We start from the raw sequence: 21,748 nt of genomic DNA on the forward strand, positions 1-21,748 counted from the left end.
TTATTCAAAAGTTACTTATCTTAATATTTATATTTCTTTCACAGTCATACTTCAAATTAAATAGTATCTACATTACTTATATTTCATTTAAAAAACTGTATTAACATTACAAATCTTGAAATTTAAATTTTGCTCCTGTTTCAATCTTTCATATTATTCTCAATATAATTTTTTAAAATAAACAATTACAATTTTTTTTAAAATTTAATTGAAACTTTAAACAATCCTAATAGATCAAAAAATGTATTAAAAAAAAATTTATAAATATACAATATACAATATTTTTTACTATCATGTTACTTCATTTCTATAGACGCGATATGCGGTTTCATACGATGAAGCATATAGGTCATTAAATGAAGATTCTGAAGCAGTTTTGTCATTCGTACATAATGCCGTTCGGTATATGGTATCATAGATTCTAGCGTGGAGGATGCTGTTGTTCTCGATTCTAGATCTTCCATTTCCATCATTAATGTATTTATAACTACCTGTTAAATATAAAATCTGTATTAGACGAACTATAAATAAACTTTTTAATTATTAAATCGAAACATGAAACAGTATTTCAGTATTTACCTGCGCAATTTGGCAATTCTTACTGTTGGCGTTCCATGTAACAGCACACTTAAGTAGTTCTTCCTTATAAATAGGTTTTAGATCACGAACTGTTTGTTCAAGTTGTAAACAGTCTTCCTTTATAATATCTAATAAATGACAGAAAAAAGTAATAAAAATAAAAAAAATAGTTATATGACTGCTGAATTACACTCTAAATTTGCAATAATCTGTAATTAATTCTTTTTATGTATTAATATCATATGAAATAAAAACTTACTTTCTATAATTTTTAGAACTTGGAAAGGACGGTTTAATTTTAAAGCTAAGTTTAAAGCAGACGTTAATTTACTTGCTTTAAGTAAATTTGATAACTGCTGCTCTTCCAATGCAAGTTGCTCACTCTCCAATGCTCTTTGCGTTTTTCTTTCTTCAGTTACATCCTTCCAAATAACTAATAAGGAATCACTTCCACCACTGACGATAGTTTTCTCGTTTTTATTAACTGCGAATATAATTAAATAAAGATATTGTTATATATAATAAAAGAAATTTATATTAAAACTTAATAGTAAAGTGGTATTTACCGGCAAGTGCCCATACACGACTATCATGCTGTTCCATAGTACATACACATTCTGACGTTTTAATATTCCAAAGTTTTAAGAAACCATCGCCACTCGCTGTAATTAATTGCATTCCACGCGACAAAAATTCTGCTCTCAGTACAGATGATTCATGACCTTCAAGTGTCTATTATGTAAAGAGGATAATAGTAATAATGTATAAATGTATTGCTAATACAGATAAACTATGATTACACAAAATTACCTTTAAACAATTAAGTTCTGTCAATGACCAAAGTTTTACTGTGCAATCCGCTGATGTTGTTAAAAGTACTTGATCTATGGGCGAAAATCGTACACACCATATACCCCTCCTATGCCCACGTAACACTCCAAGCAGTTGTAAATTGTCAACTGACCACAACTACAATATTAAATATAAATAGGTTTATATATGTTTATATTTCTAAATTTTATATCCTTTATTCATCTTACTTTAGCTGTCTTATCTTGAGACCCAGTTGCTATTAATTTATCATTTGGAGATATTGATACACTATTAATATCTTTTTGATGAGCTAATGCTGTATGAACCACGTTTAAAGTACATGTGCCTATAATTATGTTACAAATGAAACAATGTTAATAGTGAACCATACAATGAACAATAGATAATTTATATTTTAAGTAGAAATTACATTTACCTTTATGTTCGGTATTTTCTGATAAATCCCATAATTTGAGACAAGAATCCTGACTTACTGAAGCAAAGAATTTAGAAGATGTTTGAGAAATAGCAACAGAACCAATTGGAGCAGTATGCCTAACAGAAAATGCTACACAAGATACTTTCTCTGTTTCTTTATCCATATACCATGCGCGAACACTATTATCCTGAAAAATGTAAAATGTTATTAATAATCTGATAAATGTATTGTAAAAATCTATTAATATTAAAAAGAGAGATCTTATAGCTTTATACAATATTTTCACTAAAACTTATATGATCAACTTTCTTAAATATTTCTTATTTAACAGATTACTTAAATCATTTTTAATAAATGATCTATTATAAATCATTTTTTTTAGATTTGTCATACCTTTGCTGATGATAAAAGTAGATAGACATTGGCAGGTGTTGTGGCAAGAGATAAAACAATATCTGTGTGCCCACATAATAGTTCACAATTCAAGGTTGAAATGTTATATAGTTTTATATCACAACTATTAGTAGCAACTGCTATGTGACTTCCATCATTTCCAAGATAAACAATATCTAAAATTTCATCACTGTAACCTACTAGCTGTAACAATTTAATATTACAACATTTTCATACTCATTAAAGCTTGTTTAAAGTTTAAAATCAACTTCACCTGCTTTATGTAGTCAAATGTCTCTAATGAATGAATAATTATGTTGTGGTCTACAGTAACTATAGCAAAACTATTACAACTATTATTATAAAGTAAATGAGTGATGGCAAAATTTGTTCCCTCTTTTGCTGCTGATACAATAGAATCTTTCTGGGCATATATTTCTTTCCCAGTTCTTATTTCCCAAATTTTAACAATACCTAAAAAATATTATTTTGGAATAAATATTTTCTACAATATGTAAATTTACATTTTTGTAATATAATTAACAAACCTTTCTCTCCTGCACCAGCGACATAAAGACCATGCTTATTTTTGTCATTCAAAACCATACATGATGCATTATTAGGAATAATAAATGTATCTTCTATTTCTTCATAAACTGGTAAAATTCGTATTGATGATCCAGAAGAGATGTCCCATAAAATTAATACTTTATCTCTTCCCGAGCTAATTAAATAATTATCATCTTCAGCAAAAGATAAAGATGTAACTTTACTAAAATGTCCAGAAAGGGTAACTTCTTCTTTACCAGATTTAATACTCCATCCATGAATTTTCACATCATCACCAGCGGCGAAGACAAGTCCTTTTTCAGTATTTGGATGGAAAACTAATACACTAATAACTCCTTGAGCTCCTTTCAGATTGTGAGTACAACTATAATGTTGCAAATCCCACAATCTAATAGCTCCATCACTACCTCCAGAAGCAACTAAATTCTTCTCACTTACGTGAGCGATACAAGTTACTGGACCCTTGTGAATGGATTTCCATAATTTGACTAGTTTATTATCTTTCCAATTCCATAATTTGAATAAACCACTTTTGTGGTGGGTAATAATATTTAAATCATTATCACTTGCAGTAAATGTATTAATAGTATCTTCTTCTTCATTATTATTTCCTTGCCCTAAATAATGAAGTACTACACCTTTCGTTACTGACACTATAGAAACTACACCATATTTTTGACAGAATATATGTTGACCATCTTTACTCCACTGAACATTTCCTCCTGTATAAAATGCAGCATGTTTAAATTCAACTTCATATGCTTCTTTTAAAATGACGTTACTCATTTTAGATGGATTATACTGATTATGTTAGTAATATCAATGTTTATAAACATTTAAGAAGTAAATGTGGTCCATTTACTGTTGTGTATACGTTTTATTGAGGAACACATGCATGCGATGCAAAATCGTAAACCACGTGAAACACACGTGCATTGTTCGTAGAATTAATGTATACTGGAGGCCGGAAACTCACACCGAATTTTTGAGACAGTTAATTAGTTCCGACAGACACAGATACTTGATTAGATGGCGATAGTGTTAAAATGATCAGCGCCCTCTAAGAGCACGATCATAATTCATTTCATCCGACCAAAAGGTTCTATAGGGTGTTCTCAACGAGTCTAAACAGTCGAAAATGATAAAAACTATACATAAAAATTTAATGCTATACGATGGACAATTTTTTAACGATAACAAGCTTTTTTATTCTATGAAATACAAAGGTAAAACTCAGATTTTTTTTATGTATATATATATATATATATATATACATGTATTTGTTCAAATCATATTAAAATATTTTTTAGGACAATTCATTGATTGTTTATAAATTCCACTCCAAATAATTTTTAAGAAGTTTAGCTTACAAATTTATTGATTTGTCAGAAGAGAACCTTCCGTTGGAACCTCTTAGGGTTAAGATCCTTTGCATTTACTTCAAGAACCAGTACCAAACATATAGTATTTACCATATCAATGACAACATCGTTGGTACTTCCTATTCAAGTTGAATTTCTTTAGCAAAAATTAGTACATTTGTAATCGCAATATTAAGTAAACTAATATGAAATTCGTCTGAAGAAGTACTGCACATTGATCTATCTTAGGAATGAATCTACATAAAAATATGAAATTCCAATTTCAAAATATTAAAATTTGTCTTCATCAAAAAGAGTCCTTCATACAATATTCATATAAGCAATCCTTTTATGTCTCCAATAATGTGTTTTCCAATTCAAATTATTTTATAAACCGTTGATATTTTTTAAGGTATGAGTCCTCGTACTTTTTTGTGTAGCATATTTCAAAGAATCGATATAAAAGTATTTGCAACATTTTGTGTTTGTCCAAATATGCTTTTGATAACTTTAGTTTTTAAAGAAATTGCATTGCAATTTTATGAAAATAAAGAAGCACTCTGTATATCGCATTTAGTTTTTAAACAAAACGGATCCTTAGTCAGATGGCGCAGCAAGTATTGCTAGATTTTAGCAGTGGGAAATACTGAGCCTTGAAGCGGTTAGAATAGAAGTGAGTCGCAAATTTGTAACGGTGTAACTAGCAAAAATTATATTTAAAAACATTGGAACAAAATGTCAAGAATATCGGCTGTAAAAGCATCATTGGAGAAGTCGTTGTACGACGAAAGCAGGATATGGACAAAATATCTTGCGAGTCTGGAGAAAAAAACAGGAGTGGATCGGCTTTATGTGTTTTTAGGTACGGCATGAGGTTATTTAAAGTTTGTGACAATCTTTATCCTAGTTGTATTCGCAGATTCTAGCTTTACATAATGCGCTTTTTCTATGAACAAATTCGTTTGTAATATACAGTCTGATTATAACTTTGAAATCAGTTTATTTTTCTTCAATTCATGCTTATTTATTGTTGTATGCAAAAATGTTGAAAGAGAATTTTTCTATAGAAAAAAGTAGTGAGATTATTTACTCATCATTGAATAACAATTACAGAGATGACAGTGCAGATATTCCACTTCCTTGTATACATTGAAATGATTCATAACTATGTATTTATATGATGGACAGTTCTTGTACTTTTTGTGTTTGCTTATTCATATAATGTTATTTAATATTTTAGGTATTACTGGATTTATAGCATTATATCTGGTATTTGGTATTGGACAACAATTAGTCAGTAATGTCTTTGGATTTTTATATCCAGCATATTGTTCTATGAAAGCTTTGGAGTCTCCAAAAAAAGAAGATGATACAAAATGGTTAACATATTGGGTTGTCTGTGCTGTTTTTACAATTGTTGAATTTTTCTCAGATTATATTTTATGTTGGTTCCCAGTTTATTGGCTTTTTAAGGTATGATTGTATGTATTAAAAATATCCCACTTTAAGTATACATATTAACAACTTTGTCTCATTTTGCAGTGCATCTTTTACATGTGGTTGATGGCACCCATTGAAAACAATGGTTCCTTAATTTTATATCGCCGTATTATTAGGCCATACTTTTTGCGGTACCATCATAAAGTTGATCAATTTATATCATCTGCCCATGATGCAGGTAAATTTATATTAATTAAACATATTATATAATTTATTATTATTTGTGTCTTATAAAACATGTTCTGTTGTAGCAGTCAAAGTAGCAGCAAGTTCTCTGCTGACGGAGAAACAAGATTAGTTTGTATAATTTTGCATCCTATAGGAGTTAAAATTTTGTATGCCTTAAATATTTTTACTATCCTTTTTTTTTCCATAATAAGAAATAGAAATATATTTGATATTCTTATAATGTAAAACCAATTGCATATGTTATATATGTTATATATACTAGTTATATGGTTAGTCACATATACTAGTTATATGCTAGTTATATATACCATATATAATCTTATATATATTACAAAATTTTCAAATGAATTTTATTACTATACATGTAATCTTTACATAATTTTCTTTTTAATTGATAACTTGCAAATAACTTAACATTATTTTTTATTTTTGTTATGTTTTAATCGATATTTTCGTCTTCCTGACGCTTTATTTCAAAAACTTGTGGTTACATTCTGTATGATCTGTTTGTGTTAATCAGACATGGTTTGATCAAAATTTTGCTGTTAATATATTACTACTTACCCAATTAATATGAATTATAATTTAATTCTATGTGTTTTAAACATTCTGGCCGTGCTTATCTTACCCAAACGATGGGCTAAATATTTCTGCAGAATTCAGCTTATCTGACAAACAAACTAAACGTCTTGCAAATTAAATATTTTAAAACTATTGTGCGCACGAGGTAAAAAAATTGCCTAGTAAAACGACGTAATACAGATACTGCTTCACTGCTTTTGCCTAACTTCAAGAAAAGAGAATGGGCTAGGAGATGGCTTTTAAGAAAAGAAATTTTTATATTTCTTAATATAAATTTGTTAAATAAAATTTATATATTCACATTAAAAGATTTTCGTATAACTGAATTTATTATTCAATTCATTGTTTGTCTCATATCTCTGTACTTTAAAACCTCTTATCTCTTTCGTGTCACATCTTGACTCACAAAGACTAAAATTACAGTTCTATTGGCAGAAACTAAAATCCAGAATATTCACGCATGGCAAAATAATTTAATTATTATGCATTTATTTTTTTATATTTTATTTGTTAAACTATATTTTATCGTGGAAAATAAAGTAAATAAAAAAGATTGGAGTTTCTTTTTATTTCTTCACAATTAAGGTTATACATACAGGTCTTGTAGGCATATAAATATGCAACTTGTTTAAAGATTCAAATACGAAAAATATATTCGACAAAAAATACGTAGTTTTTTTTCATAAAATTTTGCATTTATAAATGTATGAATGATATATTGAAATAGGCACAAGAAATATTGCTTCCTTGCTTTGAAAGTTGTATATGAGGAGATATTAGGATGAAATACATGTTAATACAAGAAGGCACAGAATAATATTGCAATTGTTTTAACAAAAGGTGGGTGAAAATCATCTGTTGAAACTATGAAAACTGAAATATTTATTCATGTCTTCTAAAAAATAAGTTGTACTATATTTTGTCAATAAATAAAATTGTGATAAATAAAAAAGTTGCTCTGTTCAGAAATTTAATTTTAGTACTAATATTTGTTTTCGTTCTACAATTATAAATCATATCGCTTATATTTTCAAAATTAAAAATTTACAAGAATTAATTAAGCATTACAAAACGTAAAATAATAACGATTCGTTAGACAATATAATCTACAGAAAATATATCATGGAAGGTAGGAATAAAAATGGGAAAAATATATAAAACTCTTATCTTTTAATAATTTTGTGGCATGTACAAGTTTCATATAGTTTTGTCGCAGAGTGACGATATCAATATTGCAATACATACAATTTCCTTATTATCTAACTGGATATGTTAACGAGGATGTGTATTTACACGTTCGCAAATCTCAATTTTATATCAGATTTTGGTCTGTCTATTAACCATAATTACTTTCGGTATTATTCGATTGACAGTGTAATATACAAAATGTATGTTTCTTTATCTGGAGTCCAAAAGTGTTTACAGTGCACATCTTTTAAAAATATCCCGTTTAATTCACGAGCTTAAACTTGAACACATATGTATATGAAATTGGTGCAGAATCATGCACATCCTCTGCAAATACATTCTAAAAGCATGTACAAAATTCCGTTATTTTATTGCAGGTACATAAATAATCTTACATTATTATTAACTCAAATAAAGCTATAAATTTAGATATGTTTAACAAAATTTATTTGATTTTCAATTGTTGTATTTCGAAATTTTTATTTTTGTTTCATTGAATCGTTACGGGTATACAAAACTTTTAATGATGTTTGGAGCTAATTTTTTTGTATTAATATTTAATTTTCCAATATTATTATTGTGAAACATTTTAAAGTAAAATATTTCTTGAATTTTAAACACTTCTTTATTTAAATGAATATTTATTTTTCAAGATAAAATTGAAACTTTTTCATGTTATCTTTCCAAATTTTCTGTGTCATGTTTTATCGTTAATTTCATTGAAATAATATGTGCAGATAAGAATTTTTGCACATGACCGATGGAAATTTTTGTATACCCCTATTTTGCGTGAATCCAATATATTTCGGACAAAAGTTTATTGTTGCGTTCGTAGTTAACGGACATAATTTATTTCATACTAAGATGTCAATAACCTAAGCATCACTGTACATATAAACCTAGACCTGATAAAGGAGTGTCGTGAATTGTCAGATTCTGATTTGGATGAAGCTTCGTATATAAAATAACCAAAAATGATCGATACGTACTTTTTATAGCTACAGCACCTCAAGCTATAAAGGTCAAACCGGCTTTTAAATATTAACATTCTGTAAACCATCTAGAAAAGATCAAAGATAAAAATATACTTTACAAAGTTTTTTATGCATAGTAATATGATGTTGACGATTTTTCCCAAAATATAAAACTTTATAAAATAACGAGGGTGATCATTTTTATTTTAAAATTAACATCTTGACATTAACGAGGAATGATGTGTACTAAATTTTTAATGCAGTATTTTTAGAGTAATTTATCAATGGTAAATTCGATGAAGTTCAAATTTTGACTCATCACTAAACCGTTTCTCAAAGATTCAAACATTTATTTATAAATTGCTTAATAAAGATGGTCGGTTACGGATATTGATTTCACTAATCCAAAAAGCAGTTTCCGTCAAACTCAAATTACTGCACTGTATAAAATGTACTTTTATCAAAGTTTCATCCAAATTAAATTCGAACAATTTACGCCATTTTGCGATGAGTTCGTTTAGAAAATATTTTCCTTCGCACAGCTAGAAAGTAGTACAAAATTTGATTAGATTCACAGTTTCGGAGTCTGCAGCAGTCGCTTCTCCATGGATCTTATTTTCATACATTTAACGAGGAGCGTGATTATCGTAAAAATGGCTCCTAGGAACGAAATAATTCCCAGCACAACCAGAACCATGAACCAGTTTTTAAAGCTGCCTATTCTGTCACCAAAATCACAATTGCAGTATTCGCTGTCGTTCAAATTCAGCGCAGAAAAATTGACCGGCCTAAGAGAAATTAACTTGAAGTCGTCCTGTATTTGACGCCTATTCGTGGAGTTCTTCGACTTCTTCAGAAACCTGTAGGATATCGTGTAGGTGAACTCTTGGCCGTCGTAAGAACCTTTGGCACTGTAATATTGTATTAACAATTCGTTTCCGCTGGAGGTGAGAGGAACCTGAATATTATTGATGTCTTGATGAGACACGTCGCAGTAGGACCACATTAGGATGTTATTATTTGCCTGCAAAATTAATATTAACACAATTAAAATTAAATAGTAAAATTATATTATTACTGAAATCGATGTAGTATTGTCTTAATCAAATATTAAATACATTACCAGTTAATACAAATAAACAGTAAACTAATATATAATGTAATAGTAAACTAATAGACAAATAAATAGTAAAATAATTTAGCAAGAAATTTTTAATAGTCACAATATATTAAGCCAATCAGAAACTTACTTCTATTCCATTATAAACTGCAATTTCATTTCCAGAGCAATAACCCAGACTAAGGTTCCGAGTCTGAGGTGCATATTCCAAATCCAGTTCGTTTCTAATTATTTTCATGTATACCGAAATCTTCTCAGAGGTCCTGCCTATGAACTTATAGCTGCACACCGTGTCCGGAGGATACCAGTTCGGCAACGATTTAATATTTTCCCTAGTACGTTCCGAACTCTTATAAACGAAATCGCAACTTTGGCTATGTGTCACAGCCGACGTCTGCTCCATTTCTTGCACGGACAATTGGAAGCCGTCGTGCATTATCGTACCATCTTGCTGCGCGTAAAACTCAACGATAATATTCTTCCCTCGAGTAATTATTCGCGGCACGTGACCTTCGCCGCAAAATTTGGAGATCTCCAGAATTTTCCCGTCTACGTTCTCCATGAGAGCAAGATAATCGCCGACGCAACTGGTGCTTCCTAATTTATCTTGCGTGCGACCCCTCCTCGTGTATCCATACTCGGAAACCTTGGCAAGAGAAATAGCTAATGGTTAAATAATTCGATCATATTTTACAATTAAGCATATTGTTTCTGTATTTGCTCTCTTGATAGAAACACTCGCAGTTTCAACTAACTTTGTACAAGAGGAACTTCACTGAACTGTTGGGGGAGTTTACTATGCAGTTACTGCAATATGTGTCTGTGAGAAGTTAAAAGGAAGTAATACAGAGTAATTTTAGTAATTGCATTGTGGACTAATTTTAACCTGTGATCCAGTCTGGTTTAATCTTATTGGGACAAATGTAATATCAGTTATTGTCATCCCAACACTATATGTAATTAATACAGAAAGCACATCATATAACTCTTGAATTGATATTGGAATTTGAGCGTAGCTATGTAGCTATTTTGAGGTTATGAAATCTTCCTGAAATACTTTTGTACCTTTTAGGGCTTCAATCAGTCTTTTAACAAAATTGTAATTAGAGAATCATAATTTTCTATAACTCTCTAATTGGTATACATTTAGTACGCTCATGGACGACAATAAAAAATGCAACAGGCTATATGATATTTAAAATCTCACAAGATGAGAGTATTTTTACAAGATACATAACTGCAAAAATACAAAGAATTGTTTTGAAGAAACTACTGTCAGGTTTTCGAGATCAATTACACACCTATTGTTGGAGTCACGTTTACAATAAATAAATATTACATTTAAAATATGGTGCATGTACGAAGAAACTTAAAATGTCTATGTAACTGAAAAATACTGAGCTGACTCGAAAATACTGGCAAGTTTCACAAGAAAATTTAATTAACTAGTTCTACACGACCCCATTATTTGTCAAGTCGTTAAAAAAGTTGAATCCAAACAATCTAACTATCTAAAAATAAATTGTCATGTTAAACTGACCTGTACAGTGTTTTTCTCTTGAGTCTCCTTCCTCAGAATGTCCTGTGTTCCGTCAGGAGACAAATTCTCCCTCGATACATCTTGCAGGTCAAAGTTCTTCCACGAACTGGAGTCCATAGACTTTTTATTAATTTGCTGCGGGCGACGAAGTCTCCTTTGCACATAATCTGGCGATGTTTCCTCGTCGTGATACCCGACGAATAGCTTGGGGTCCTTTTTAAACCCATGAAAAGCAGAAGACTGTTCAGTTATCTCTTTCGGACGATTCCTTCTATCCTCAGCTACGTATCTTCTACGAGACTTGTACAGATCTTTCGATCCGACTTTCTTCTTATCTTTCCTAACTTTTCTTCGATTATTTCTATTCCTCTTAAACTTGTGCGACGTTTGTCCAATGATAAATTCCAGTTCCTCCTCGTGATCGGGGCTCCTTGGCCTCCTGTAGGACATATATCCCGGCAGATACCCGATCGACTTAGCGACCCTCGTCTTCGGTGCTTCCGGGACGATTTCTATGTGCCTCTCGCAGTTTTCCGTCTGGCAGTTGTCCTGGGACGTGTGGTTCATCAGATCGAAAATATCGGTCGGTTGGCCTCCGATCTTAAAGCGACCCGAATTCGATTCCAGGGCGATCCTGCATCTGATACCGCGGGGATAGACGCCCGGGTAACCCGGGGACATCAACTTGCAGAATCTTTGGTCGTTTCTTACGACGCACTCCACTGGACAGTCGAATGAAAAGGACGGAGAAAAACCGCGGTGACGCTCGGCAGCCAAGTGCGCTGGTAAAATCGAAAATTGGGCGGAGAAGATTACTGGGTTTTCGGTTGCAAACTCTACGTCCGAGTCCATTATGATTGTCAGGTTGGGCCCCTTTCTTAGGAACAGTCTGTAAAATTATTTTAACTTAAATATTAACTGCGTATATAAATTATGTTGTTCCAAAGGTTTGTTGGGTGCAAGGTTTGAGGGAAACTTTGCTGTCATTGATGGGTGGAGCAGAAATCAGAGGGGTAATATAAATAATCTTGCATGATGTGACACTTTTATCATACTATCATAATTTATAATACAACATTAATAATTTGACAAATACTTTAAGTAATACTTCACAGTAGTTGTCACTATTTAATATTCCCTTCATGCATGAATTATTTTGTTCACCAAAATATTTAATGAAATGTGTTCATATGTTCCATTGTAAACTCGAAATATTCTAATAAGGAAAAGGTATTTTTGAACTTTGAAAGCACTCGCGAGAGAAATTAGGTTGAGAATCCCTGCGTTAGGGGAACAAGTACACATAGTGCGCATCATACAGGATGATATATGAAACTGCACAGGAACTCGTTCAAACTGACCAAGTATGGCATGGTACAGGGGTTTATTAGAAGATATGACCGTTTCGGTAAATGACGAATATGTTGAACATTTTTACAATTATGTTAGTGAAAAGGCCCTGTGTGATTAATACGTCATGTTTTCGCCATCTTGTATGTTCGTATTCATTTTTCTATGTTTGCATCGTGTTATAATATTAATGTATCATATTATAATCGCATTTTATTATTATAAACAAGGTAAGTAACTGAAGTTACAGTTATTGCAATTATTGAATTGTTGATAATAGAAAAAATTAATATTTTACCTTGTTGCATTGCTATTCACGTGACCGCAGTAACGTCCTGTTTTATTCTGAACATCCTTTCCGCCATCGAAAAATTGAATATAAGCACCTTCGCATTTGGTTTCTTTCAGAAAACCAACTTGAAGTCGTCTAATTTTTAGTTCGATCACCTGCGTCTAATCATGATATTTTAATTTTTGCAATATTATGTATACATTTAAATAATTTTTTTTTTGGCTCAAAATAAAAATTGGCGATATTTTACAGTTATAATATAAGAAATTATGATTCAGATGAAAGAATTTGTGTCAACCTGAGGGTCTCTAGAAGGTGCCACAATGTGAACGATACACCGCCCCATTCTTCCTGTCCAACGTATCCATCCGATAGAATTTCTGACAGTGCGATTGCATCCTGCAACAAACAAGGAATAAAATTATGTGACAATTTTCCGTGAAAATTTACATTGTCGAACGGTTATTTACAACTTAATTATGTTTTGTTGTTCAGAAAATAAACAAATATTTTAATGTAATGTGATATTTTCTCCACAAGCTGAGCTCTGGCATGATACCAAAAGAAATTCCACCGCAATTGATTAAATCTAAAAACATATTCCAAGCTTCATGTATATTTTTGTCGAGAGTAATTGTTTACACTAGTCATTCACTTCAGTCTGAAAACAAGCAAAGTTTTGCTTCTCTTATTTTTTGGAGCTTATTCTGGAGATTACCTGTGTCTTCAAATTTATAAATTAAGAATTAAAATTTATTTATAAAGGTACTTAGTAAATAAATTTAGCATTAGTGTAAAGTCTACAAACAGAAGAGACTTTGATTTATCGTATTTCATCCGAAAATTGTAATGTAATATACTAATAATTAAGGGGCAAGATTATTTAAAAGAAAATTACTTTGTTACCAAAACAAATCCTGGTTTCTTTATAAAGAAAATTGTTAGAAGTGTATGAGTTCTCTAAACAAAATTTAAATAAATATTTTCGCTTAAATCCATCACTAGCTGTATCCTAATAACCCTTATTAGAGAGTAACATTCATTTAACAAATTAAATAATTAAGTATTTGTATTAAAGTCTATTTTAATATGTTATAACTGCAGTGACAATCTTCAAATATTAATCCTGCAAATAATTTTTCTTTCTACAACACGACATAAAAATTGCATAACGTAATTGAAATAAAAAAGGAAACAAATTCCATCTTCACACACGTTAAAATTGTTTTAACGACGCGTTTGTCGTGGTATAAAATTGTCTTTAATTATTGAAGGCTTTCTGCTGTTAATCCGAAGCAATGAACATTAATCCGATCACGTTTCGTACAATGAAAAGTCAAAGAAGCATATCGTTAGAGCGTGAAAAGCCACTATATCGGCTGGTGGCAGCAGTCGACGGGCGTAATTCACGTTTACAGTCAGAGACAAAATTATTATGAATGGACACGTTATAGAAATATACGTCATTCAAATTAAATCAGAAAATTATTAACGTTTCAACGTGACTTTGAATTATTGCATATTCTCGTTGCATTCGGAATATTATGCAATAATGAAATGATTGAAGTAAATATTAATAATGTAATATGAATAAATTTTGCTTAATTCGTATAGTAATTAGTTTGAAGGAGAAAAAATTATACGATGAAAAATTGTTGCAATAATAAGTTCGTTGTAATGTGTTCATTGTAATTTTATTTATTTGTGGGGTTATTCTTTAAGAATTTATTTTTAATCTTACTATTAAACTTAAATATTTATTAAATAATTTAGGTATCAGTGGTTCTCCATTTTTTCATACATGTGTATGACTAAATTCAAAGTTAAAGAATTTTAGTATTAATAAGAATATTCTGTATGTAGGAATTTATGAGAGATTATATACACTTTTTATTGTATTACCATTATAAATTTTTCATTCTAATCGCAAAACTATATGTATAATAAGTAATTAAATAATTTACTTTCAAATTTTGCCTCTTAATTTCATCCACAATTACAACAATTAAATTTTAATTATGTGAAAATTTTTAAATATTCAATATAATACTTTTACACACTAATATTTTGCTCCCCTGTAAACAGAGTCAAAAATGTACAAATCACGTTTTATCCACATTAACATTTTTTCCGTCTCTACAATTTGTGACTTCACAAACTAGACCTAATAAATTAGTCTAAATTTTCAAATTATCAACTGTTTCAACTACTCTCCGATTTATTCCAATTATTATAAATCTTCAAGCGCGCTTAATTTTGTGCCTGACTGTATGTCGTTACTCGCGCATCGCTTCCATTGTAGCACGCAAACAATACTGGCCATATCACGTCTGCACCACGGATGCTATTAGGACAATTGCACAAACAGAGTCTTAACATTTTGCTCATTCCTGATGCATTACATTGGACTACATGCAAACCAGGATCATACGTCATAGCGGGGCATATTCTGCAATGTATGAAACGAAGATAAGAAAACAAAGCTTAAATTAACCAGGAATGAAACTGTCCACACATATTACATTTAACTAGCTGCTGTATATATGTATACTTGACAAATATTCGTTGATTTATTTAAAAACTACATTATACATGAAAAACTTCATCCCCTTTTGTTTTGTAAAATCTGCAAATGTATTATAATAATAATTACTGTTGATATAATGAGATCTACTATATCCATAAAAATATCTATATTTTTAAATTTTTAGATGAAACTTGTAATTTTAGGTGAAAATTCTGAACTCAGAATAAAGAACAAAGTAGTAACTTTCTCTAATAGTTTCATTTTCGAATCAAAACCAACTGTCACCTCCCTTGGCAGCGCATCAAGCTAAGTTCCTCTGATTTGCATATTTCACTTGTTTAAATATCTTGTTCCTACCGGAATATTGATCTTCCGAGTAATTGAAACGCCCGGAAACTTGGTGGTAGGTAATTAGGTGGCATTGATGCAGTCAGTTCTATGGAAATAAAGCGTCGGCTCGTTGATGCTATTTCCCTTCCGTAACTTTTATATTTTCACCCATACCTCCACTATTTTGCTTTTATCTCTATTTCTTCTTTACTTGTTCTCCTTATTTATATTTATGACTTTCATCGGGTTCAATTAGCCGTTTTTACGTTCTGCCGCTCGCAAACTTCGTCTTATCATTAGAATCTATGATACCGTACTCTTGGTCTGTTCAACTACCTCTCTTTTATCTCTTTGCCTTTTGTAACGTTCTATCGGACTTTGCAAAGAAATTTTTCTCCATTTCCTCCGAGTCTTTTTTCCGATTTACGTTTACGTTTCTTTTTAGCTTTCTTGTTCTCGTTTTACTCCTCGAGGTACGTTAATTTGTTAATTGAATGTCTGCGAATGCAGCTTACTGTCTATAAAAACGTTTCCACCTTTGACTATTAATAGTTTTAGAATTAAACGAAAGTATATTGTGTTGTAAATTTGAAATAGTATATCTATAATTTGTGCACATACTCTAAGGGTGGTTTAGGTAACACATTAAATTAATTTAAGAAAGGGAGGAAAAAGTATGTCGATAAAACTTGAGGTATGAATTATTAGTAATATTTAGTATTAAAAATTAGTACTCAGTATTAAACATTTATCTCTATTTCCAGGATGTATTTTAGAGGTTATGTTATACACGAGCGTCCATTTTGTTTTGAGGTTAGATCTTACATTCTTAAAAGGCGATTTCATACAAATTATAAATACACATCTACTATTATTCCTGTCATGAATCTATAATCCATTATCCACAATCTATAACCTATAATCTTGAATCTACAATTTATAATTGACTCCATAATTCCATAAAATTTAAATTAGCTGGTAAATTTAGTTTCACAGTATTCTCTTGTCTCACATCTCTGGACATAAAAATCATTAAATGAATTATAAGTAAAAAAATATAAATAAAATACTATACAGTTACAAGAAGCTCTCCAAAATAAATAAAGAAACCAAATATTCAGCAAAATGTAAGTGCCTGAAATTCTCCGCTGAAAATAAATGTACTGATGGCTGCTAATTACCGGTCCACGTTGAACGTTAAATGAATAAATAAAATAAACCTGCAATAAACTGCTTTAGTAGCAGTTTTCACCGGTGATTAATACAAGAGCGTGCACATCGCGATTATCCTTCGGAGCGTGTATTTTACAAGAGCCTTCCATTTTCTTCTTTTCTTCTGTTCAAAATGAATCGTGCCGTTTGTTCTTCTGATTGTATAACCTTCTTCATTATTGAATTTATTCCCCCGCGTTTGAAATTAAAGCACCGGAACATTGTAAAAGACACATCTACAGGTACGTAAATGTGGTGTAAAATAAAGTTTTGAATGGTAATGTCAAAAACATTTGTTTGGTCAAAATTGAATAGTGTTATTAAGGATCCACTTGTGTACCACTATACAATGTTCATATCGTATCCAAGCGTTAAAACGGTAATTTACGAGTGCCATTTAAAACCGTAGCATGGATTGCGAGTGTTTACAGAGAGGTATATTTTATTTGCTAAATGTTTAAATTGTAGGTAAGAATATAAGTGAATAATGTGTGTGTAGTACTAATAAGATAAGAAATTTTTTATAATTGGTTGTTATAAATTGTAGAAGTTGTTTACTGAATTTTATGAAGTATATTTTACACTTAATATGTATAATATTATTGTGATATTTTGCTATAATATTATGTATTATTATAGTATATACATTATTACTATTATTGTATTGCTGTAATATACGTTAATACATATGTTATATGTTTTATTATAATGCATACATCATTATATCATAATATGTGTATTGTTGTAGTATACATATTATTATATTACAGTATATGTATACATAATTAGAATTATAAATATTCTCCAAAAGAAGAAAACATTACAAAATAAACGTAAGTTCCTTCTCAATATAATAAAATATTTTCATAGGTGAAATTTTACGCACCCCCTAAAGAGAATACCATTGTCCCTAAATGAGAACACGAACGAAATTTTCGGAGTTGTCAGAGCATTTTGCTATTAAAACGATGTTAATCTCTTTTACAACAATATCCGCGTAGATTGAAGGACAACTCAATTAGCCAGGATCGTTAGAATCCCTGCGCCGGATTGCGACGAGACGTTAACCGGACTGACATTTAGTAATTATGTTGATAATAACATAAACTTGCTATTATAGATTCATTCTGCTCATAAAGGTTGATATTGTACACGTGCATCATCATGAAACGCGATCAGTTTTTTGAAATCGATAACAGAGATGAATTTGGACAATTTTTTGTGATTAGAATTATAGTTCTTTACTTAAGTTAAGTTTAACGTTATAGATGTTAAAGAAAGAACATTGTTTTTTTAAGGCAATAGAAGTGTTTTGTTAGTTTAATATTGTTTGAGAATTTTTTAATAGAATTGTAAACTTGAATTAGTATACTGTATTAGTGTATTGCTGTAAGTATGCAAGGTTATGTAATTATGCTATATGTGTACTGTATGTATACATATTGTACATGATTGTTTATTGATAATATAGGTGAAGACAAGATTGTGTATTGATGTTATTAATGTATATTGTACAAGGCTGTTTATTGATGATACACATATGGACAAGATCGTGTATTGATGACATAAGCATACATATATTAAACATGGTTATTTATTAATGATATAAGTATATACAAGGCTGTGTACTGATGTTATAAATGCATATTTTACAAGGTCATTTATTGATGATATAAGTAAAGACAAGGTTATGTATTAATATTATAATTGCATAAAGTATAAGATTATTTATTGATGATACAAGTAAAAACAAGGTTATGTATTGATGTTATAATTGCATATTGTACAAGATTATTTATTGATGATACAAGTAAAGATAAGGTTATGTATTGATGTTATAATTGCATATTGTACAATGTTATTTATTGATGGTATAATTATAAACAACGTTATATATTGATGTTATAAATATGTATACAAAAGTATATACATTAATAGTACAAGTATAAGCAATGTCACATATTGATGTTACAACCACACAGTTTTAAGTCAGTACAAGCACAGCTTTACTTAAACCAAACTTCCCGTCATGTTAAAGTGATTTTTGCCAATGAAATTTGTACCGAATCATGTAAACTTAATCACGTTCCACGAGGAAGTTTGTTCACGACAGGAAGCAGGGCAACTCGAAGAGGTGTGAAGTCCTCGAGTCTGCCGGCAGTCGTCGAGAAGTTGCGAAGATTGCGAAGAGAGAAAGAACTCCAAGATTTTGGGGGTAATAATAGAACTACCAAGAGCAGTGCAAACATCGTCTACCATAAAGAATGAAATTAAAGCGTATAAATCGTTACTAAACTGTCTGTTATCTGTGACACGCACATGTGCACAAATTATGCATGCGATCTAATAGGTATCTAATAGCGGGTATTGCTTTGAAGACACAGTGTTGTGGGGAGCCGGGATCAGAATTGATCCACTATGCTTTATCACTATTAGATTAAGAGCGACCGAGTATAACCTAAGCTCCAAAGACTCGTATGTCCACTGGGGGTTGTTGTTTAACTGTTCTGTGTTGTGCAGCGATTAGTATTTGCAATTACTGCAAAAATACGAAGCAACATATTTGATTAGTATGTTTGGGCACGTTTACACAACGTTAACATAGATTTTTTTATGTCGTTTGAATCGCTTCAAACACCCTTGTCACAGCTGCTTGGACTTGTGTAAGTGTCATCAAACGTTCCTTTTGTAGCTAATTTCAGTTTTAGAAAAAGAAAGTAATCACATGGAGATAAGTCAGGCTTTGGAGGATGTTGGAACAGACTTGTTTTTTCGCCAAAAATTCACGAATAGTGACAGTTCACATGGTGCGTTATCATGCAACAGAAACCAACTTCCCGGCGCTCGATATTCGGGCCTCGCACGAACGATCCTTTTCCACAAATGTTCCATAACACCCAGATAATATTCGCCATTAACATTTTGTCCCTGTGGAACGAATTCCCGAAGTATAATTCCTTTAGAATCGTAAAAGCAAATTAACATTGTCTTCTCTCGGGACTTCTGGAATCGCAATTTTTTGATTTTGGAGAGCTTGGAGATTTCCACGTAGCACTTTCGCGCTTTGTTTGAGGTTCATACTTGAATCATCAAGTCTCATCACTAGTCATAATTCATTCCATGAATGTACAGTTTCGTCTGGCTGTTTTGATAAGATCCTCGCAATATTCAACGCGAGCAATTTGTTGCGCTTGTCCGTGATTTTGTGACACGGTGACGAAAGATTCTGTCGCATTAAACGCTATAAGTTTACAATTCGTTGCTCGATTCCAATAATGATTGTTGTGTTTTGTAGGAGAGGTATACTGTTTTCAGATAACATGTTTTAATAGATGGCGTTAGTTGTTTTCCTTAAATTTAAAAAGTCCCGTTACATTTTTGATATACCATGTACAGTATGTTACACATATAAGAATATGATTATTTGTCAAACGTTGTTTTGAATTAAAATATAAAGATGTTTGCATAAGACATCGATTACCTTAATTTTCTTTCTTTTTTAATCTCCCGTCTACTGCTTCTAACTACTCCATTATCCTCTCTTTTGCTGTTCGTTCTCAGACCGTTTTCTATAGAGTATTTTAGTCTATGTTTCTGTGCAACCTTCGATTAGGTGCTCCAGGGTAGTTCTCTCTTATGTAATCCGAATTTTCTCTATTCTTCCTTTCTCCATTATCTGTCATTCGTTTCTAGATTACCACACCTGGCTCTAGCTATCAATTTCCGATTATTACCTTTTTGCTTTAATACTCTGGCAAACTTTTAGTATTTAATTAATTACAGCGTTTTATACAGGTAAGCTGAATTTACTTTTACTAATGAAAGGAAAAAATAAATATCAGAGGATTATGTGGTTTCAGGAATTTAACATGGTTGAGCGCTCTAAAGCTCCTATTACTTATTTTTTCTGCGGCAATGCAAATAATATATGCTGGAATTAAGTGAGACTTGTATGTTATGTACACATGGTCTTGCTTAATTCGAACATATTACTTTCATTGCTACCACAAGAAAACACACTAAAACAATTATATATTATTATTAACAAAATTTGATAACCTCTTCAAATTAATTATATGTATTTAGATACAGTTATGACTATATTTTATAAGTTTGATAATATACTACAAAATTATTGAATTATGATATTGTTGAACAGCCTTATGAAAAATTATTTTTACATTACAATTTTTGCTTCATTATTTTTTTTGTCATTACAATTTAATTTTCATATCAATTTTTGTACATTAATATTTTTAAAGGTGAAGGTTAAATTAAAATGTTTAATCATTTTTTGGGAAAAAGGTTTTATCAAGGCAGATTTGTATTTCAACCGTAACACAAGCAAGACAAAGAAAGCATGTGAATAATTACAATCAACAAATTGTTTAATCCGACTCGTAACGAATACGAGGAATTTAAATGGCGCCTGCTTTGTACGACGTAATTGAAATATCGATGAACGAGGAATAACTCAAATTAAGAGAAAATCAGACATGATTGTCACGTTGTGGAACCGTTGGATCATGTTCGACTCGAAGTGGATTCTATGAATATTCAAAGCTTTCACCCCTTTGCGAAAAATTCCTAAGCACCGATGGGGTGACAGGGGAATATACAATACTCGATATAATTAATCGTATGCAGCGACACGTATCTGGTAACTTTAGAATTGTTTATATTAGAACAATTAATGGTCTAATGGTGGATTTTGGATTTATTGTTGAGAATTTGTTGAAATTATGAAGGATAGTAGGGGTACTGCTGTGGAACTATATCTTGACGTTCA

At 30.8% G+C, this 21,748-nt stretch overlaps 3 protein-coding genes across 4 annotated transcripts in view; 1 reads left to right on the plus strand and 2 right to left on the minus strand.

Moving 5' to 3' along the window:
* Nucleotides 1–226: 226 nt before the first annotated feature.
* On the minus strand, nucleotides 227–3,910 carry LOC100879946 (transducin beta-like protein 3). Its single transcript, XM_003699173.3, has 10 exons — nucleotides 2,773–3,910; nucleotides 2,499–2,698; nucleotides 2,225–2,428; nucleotides 1,829–2,018; nucleotides 1,620–1,738; nucleotides 1,390–1,548; nucleotides 1,146–1,311; nucleotides 839–1,063; nucleotides 580–707; nucleotides 227–491 (listed from the first exon to the last, which is right to left on the minus strand). The coding sequence occupies exons 1-10, from the start codon at nucleotides 3,578–3,580 to the stop codon at nucleotides 297–299; spliced, it is 2,394 nt and encodes a 797-aa protein (XP_003699221.2). The 5' UTR covers nucleotides 3,581–3,910; the 3' UTR covers nucleotides 227–296.
* Nucleotides 3,911–4,883: 973 nt separating this feature from the next.
* Nucleotides 4,884–6,979, plus strand: LOC100879058 (receptor expression-enhancing protein 5). Of its 2 annotated transcripts, none has more exons than XM_003699165.3 (4): nucleotides 4,884–5,017; nucleotides 5,396–5,628; nucleotides 5,698–5,833; nucleotides 5,907–6,979. In XM_003699165.3, the coding sequence occupies exons 1-4, from the start codon at nucleotides 4,891–4,893 to the stop codon at nucleotides 5,951–5,953; spliced, it is 543 nt and encodes a 180-aa protein (XP_003699213.1). In that variant the 5' UTR covers nucleotides 4,884–4,890; the 3' UTR covers nucleotides 5,954–6,979. The 2 variants fall into 2 exon arrangements, with proteins under 2 accessions (XP_003699213.1, XP_012140089.1); XM_012284699.2 differs by having other exon boundaries at nucleotides 5,910–6,979.
* A 598-nt stretch (nucleotides 6,980–7,577) lies between these two features.
* The window catches only part of LOC100879835 (uncharacterized), a 39,583-nt gene continuing 25,412 nt past the window's right edge, over nucleotides 7,578–21,748 (minus strand). Inside the window, exons 3-7 of the mRNA XM_003699172.3 lie at nucleotides 13,189–13,289; nucleotides 12,897–13,051; nucleotides 11,249–12,137; nucleotides 9,839–10,354; nucleotides 7,578–9,612 (exon numbers count right to left, since the gene is read on the minus strand). Of these exons, the coding sequence (XP_003699220.3) occupies nucleotides 9,160–9,612; nucleotides 9,839–10,354; nucleotides 11,249–12,137; nucleotides 12,897–13,051; nucleotides 13,189–13,289 (2,114 nt within the window). The 3' untranslated portion in view covers nucleotides 7,578–9,159. The remainder of the gene's footprint in view (nucleotides 9,613–9,838; nucleotides 10,355–11,248; nucleotides 12,138–12,896; nucleotides 13,052–13,188; nucleotides 13,290–21,748) is intronic.

Source organism: Megachile rotundata, chromosome 7 (assembly GCF_050947335.1).
Source record: "Megachile rotundata isolate GNS110a chromosome 7, iyMegRotu1, whole genome shotgun sequence".
Taxonomy (NCBI): Eukaryota; Metazoa; Arthropoda; class Insecta; order Hymenoptera; family Megachilidae; genus Megachile; species Megachile rotundata.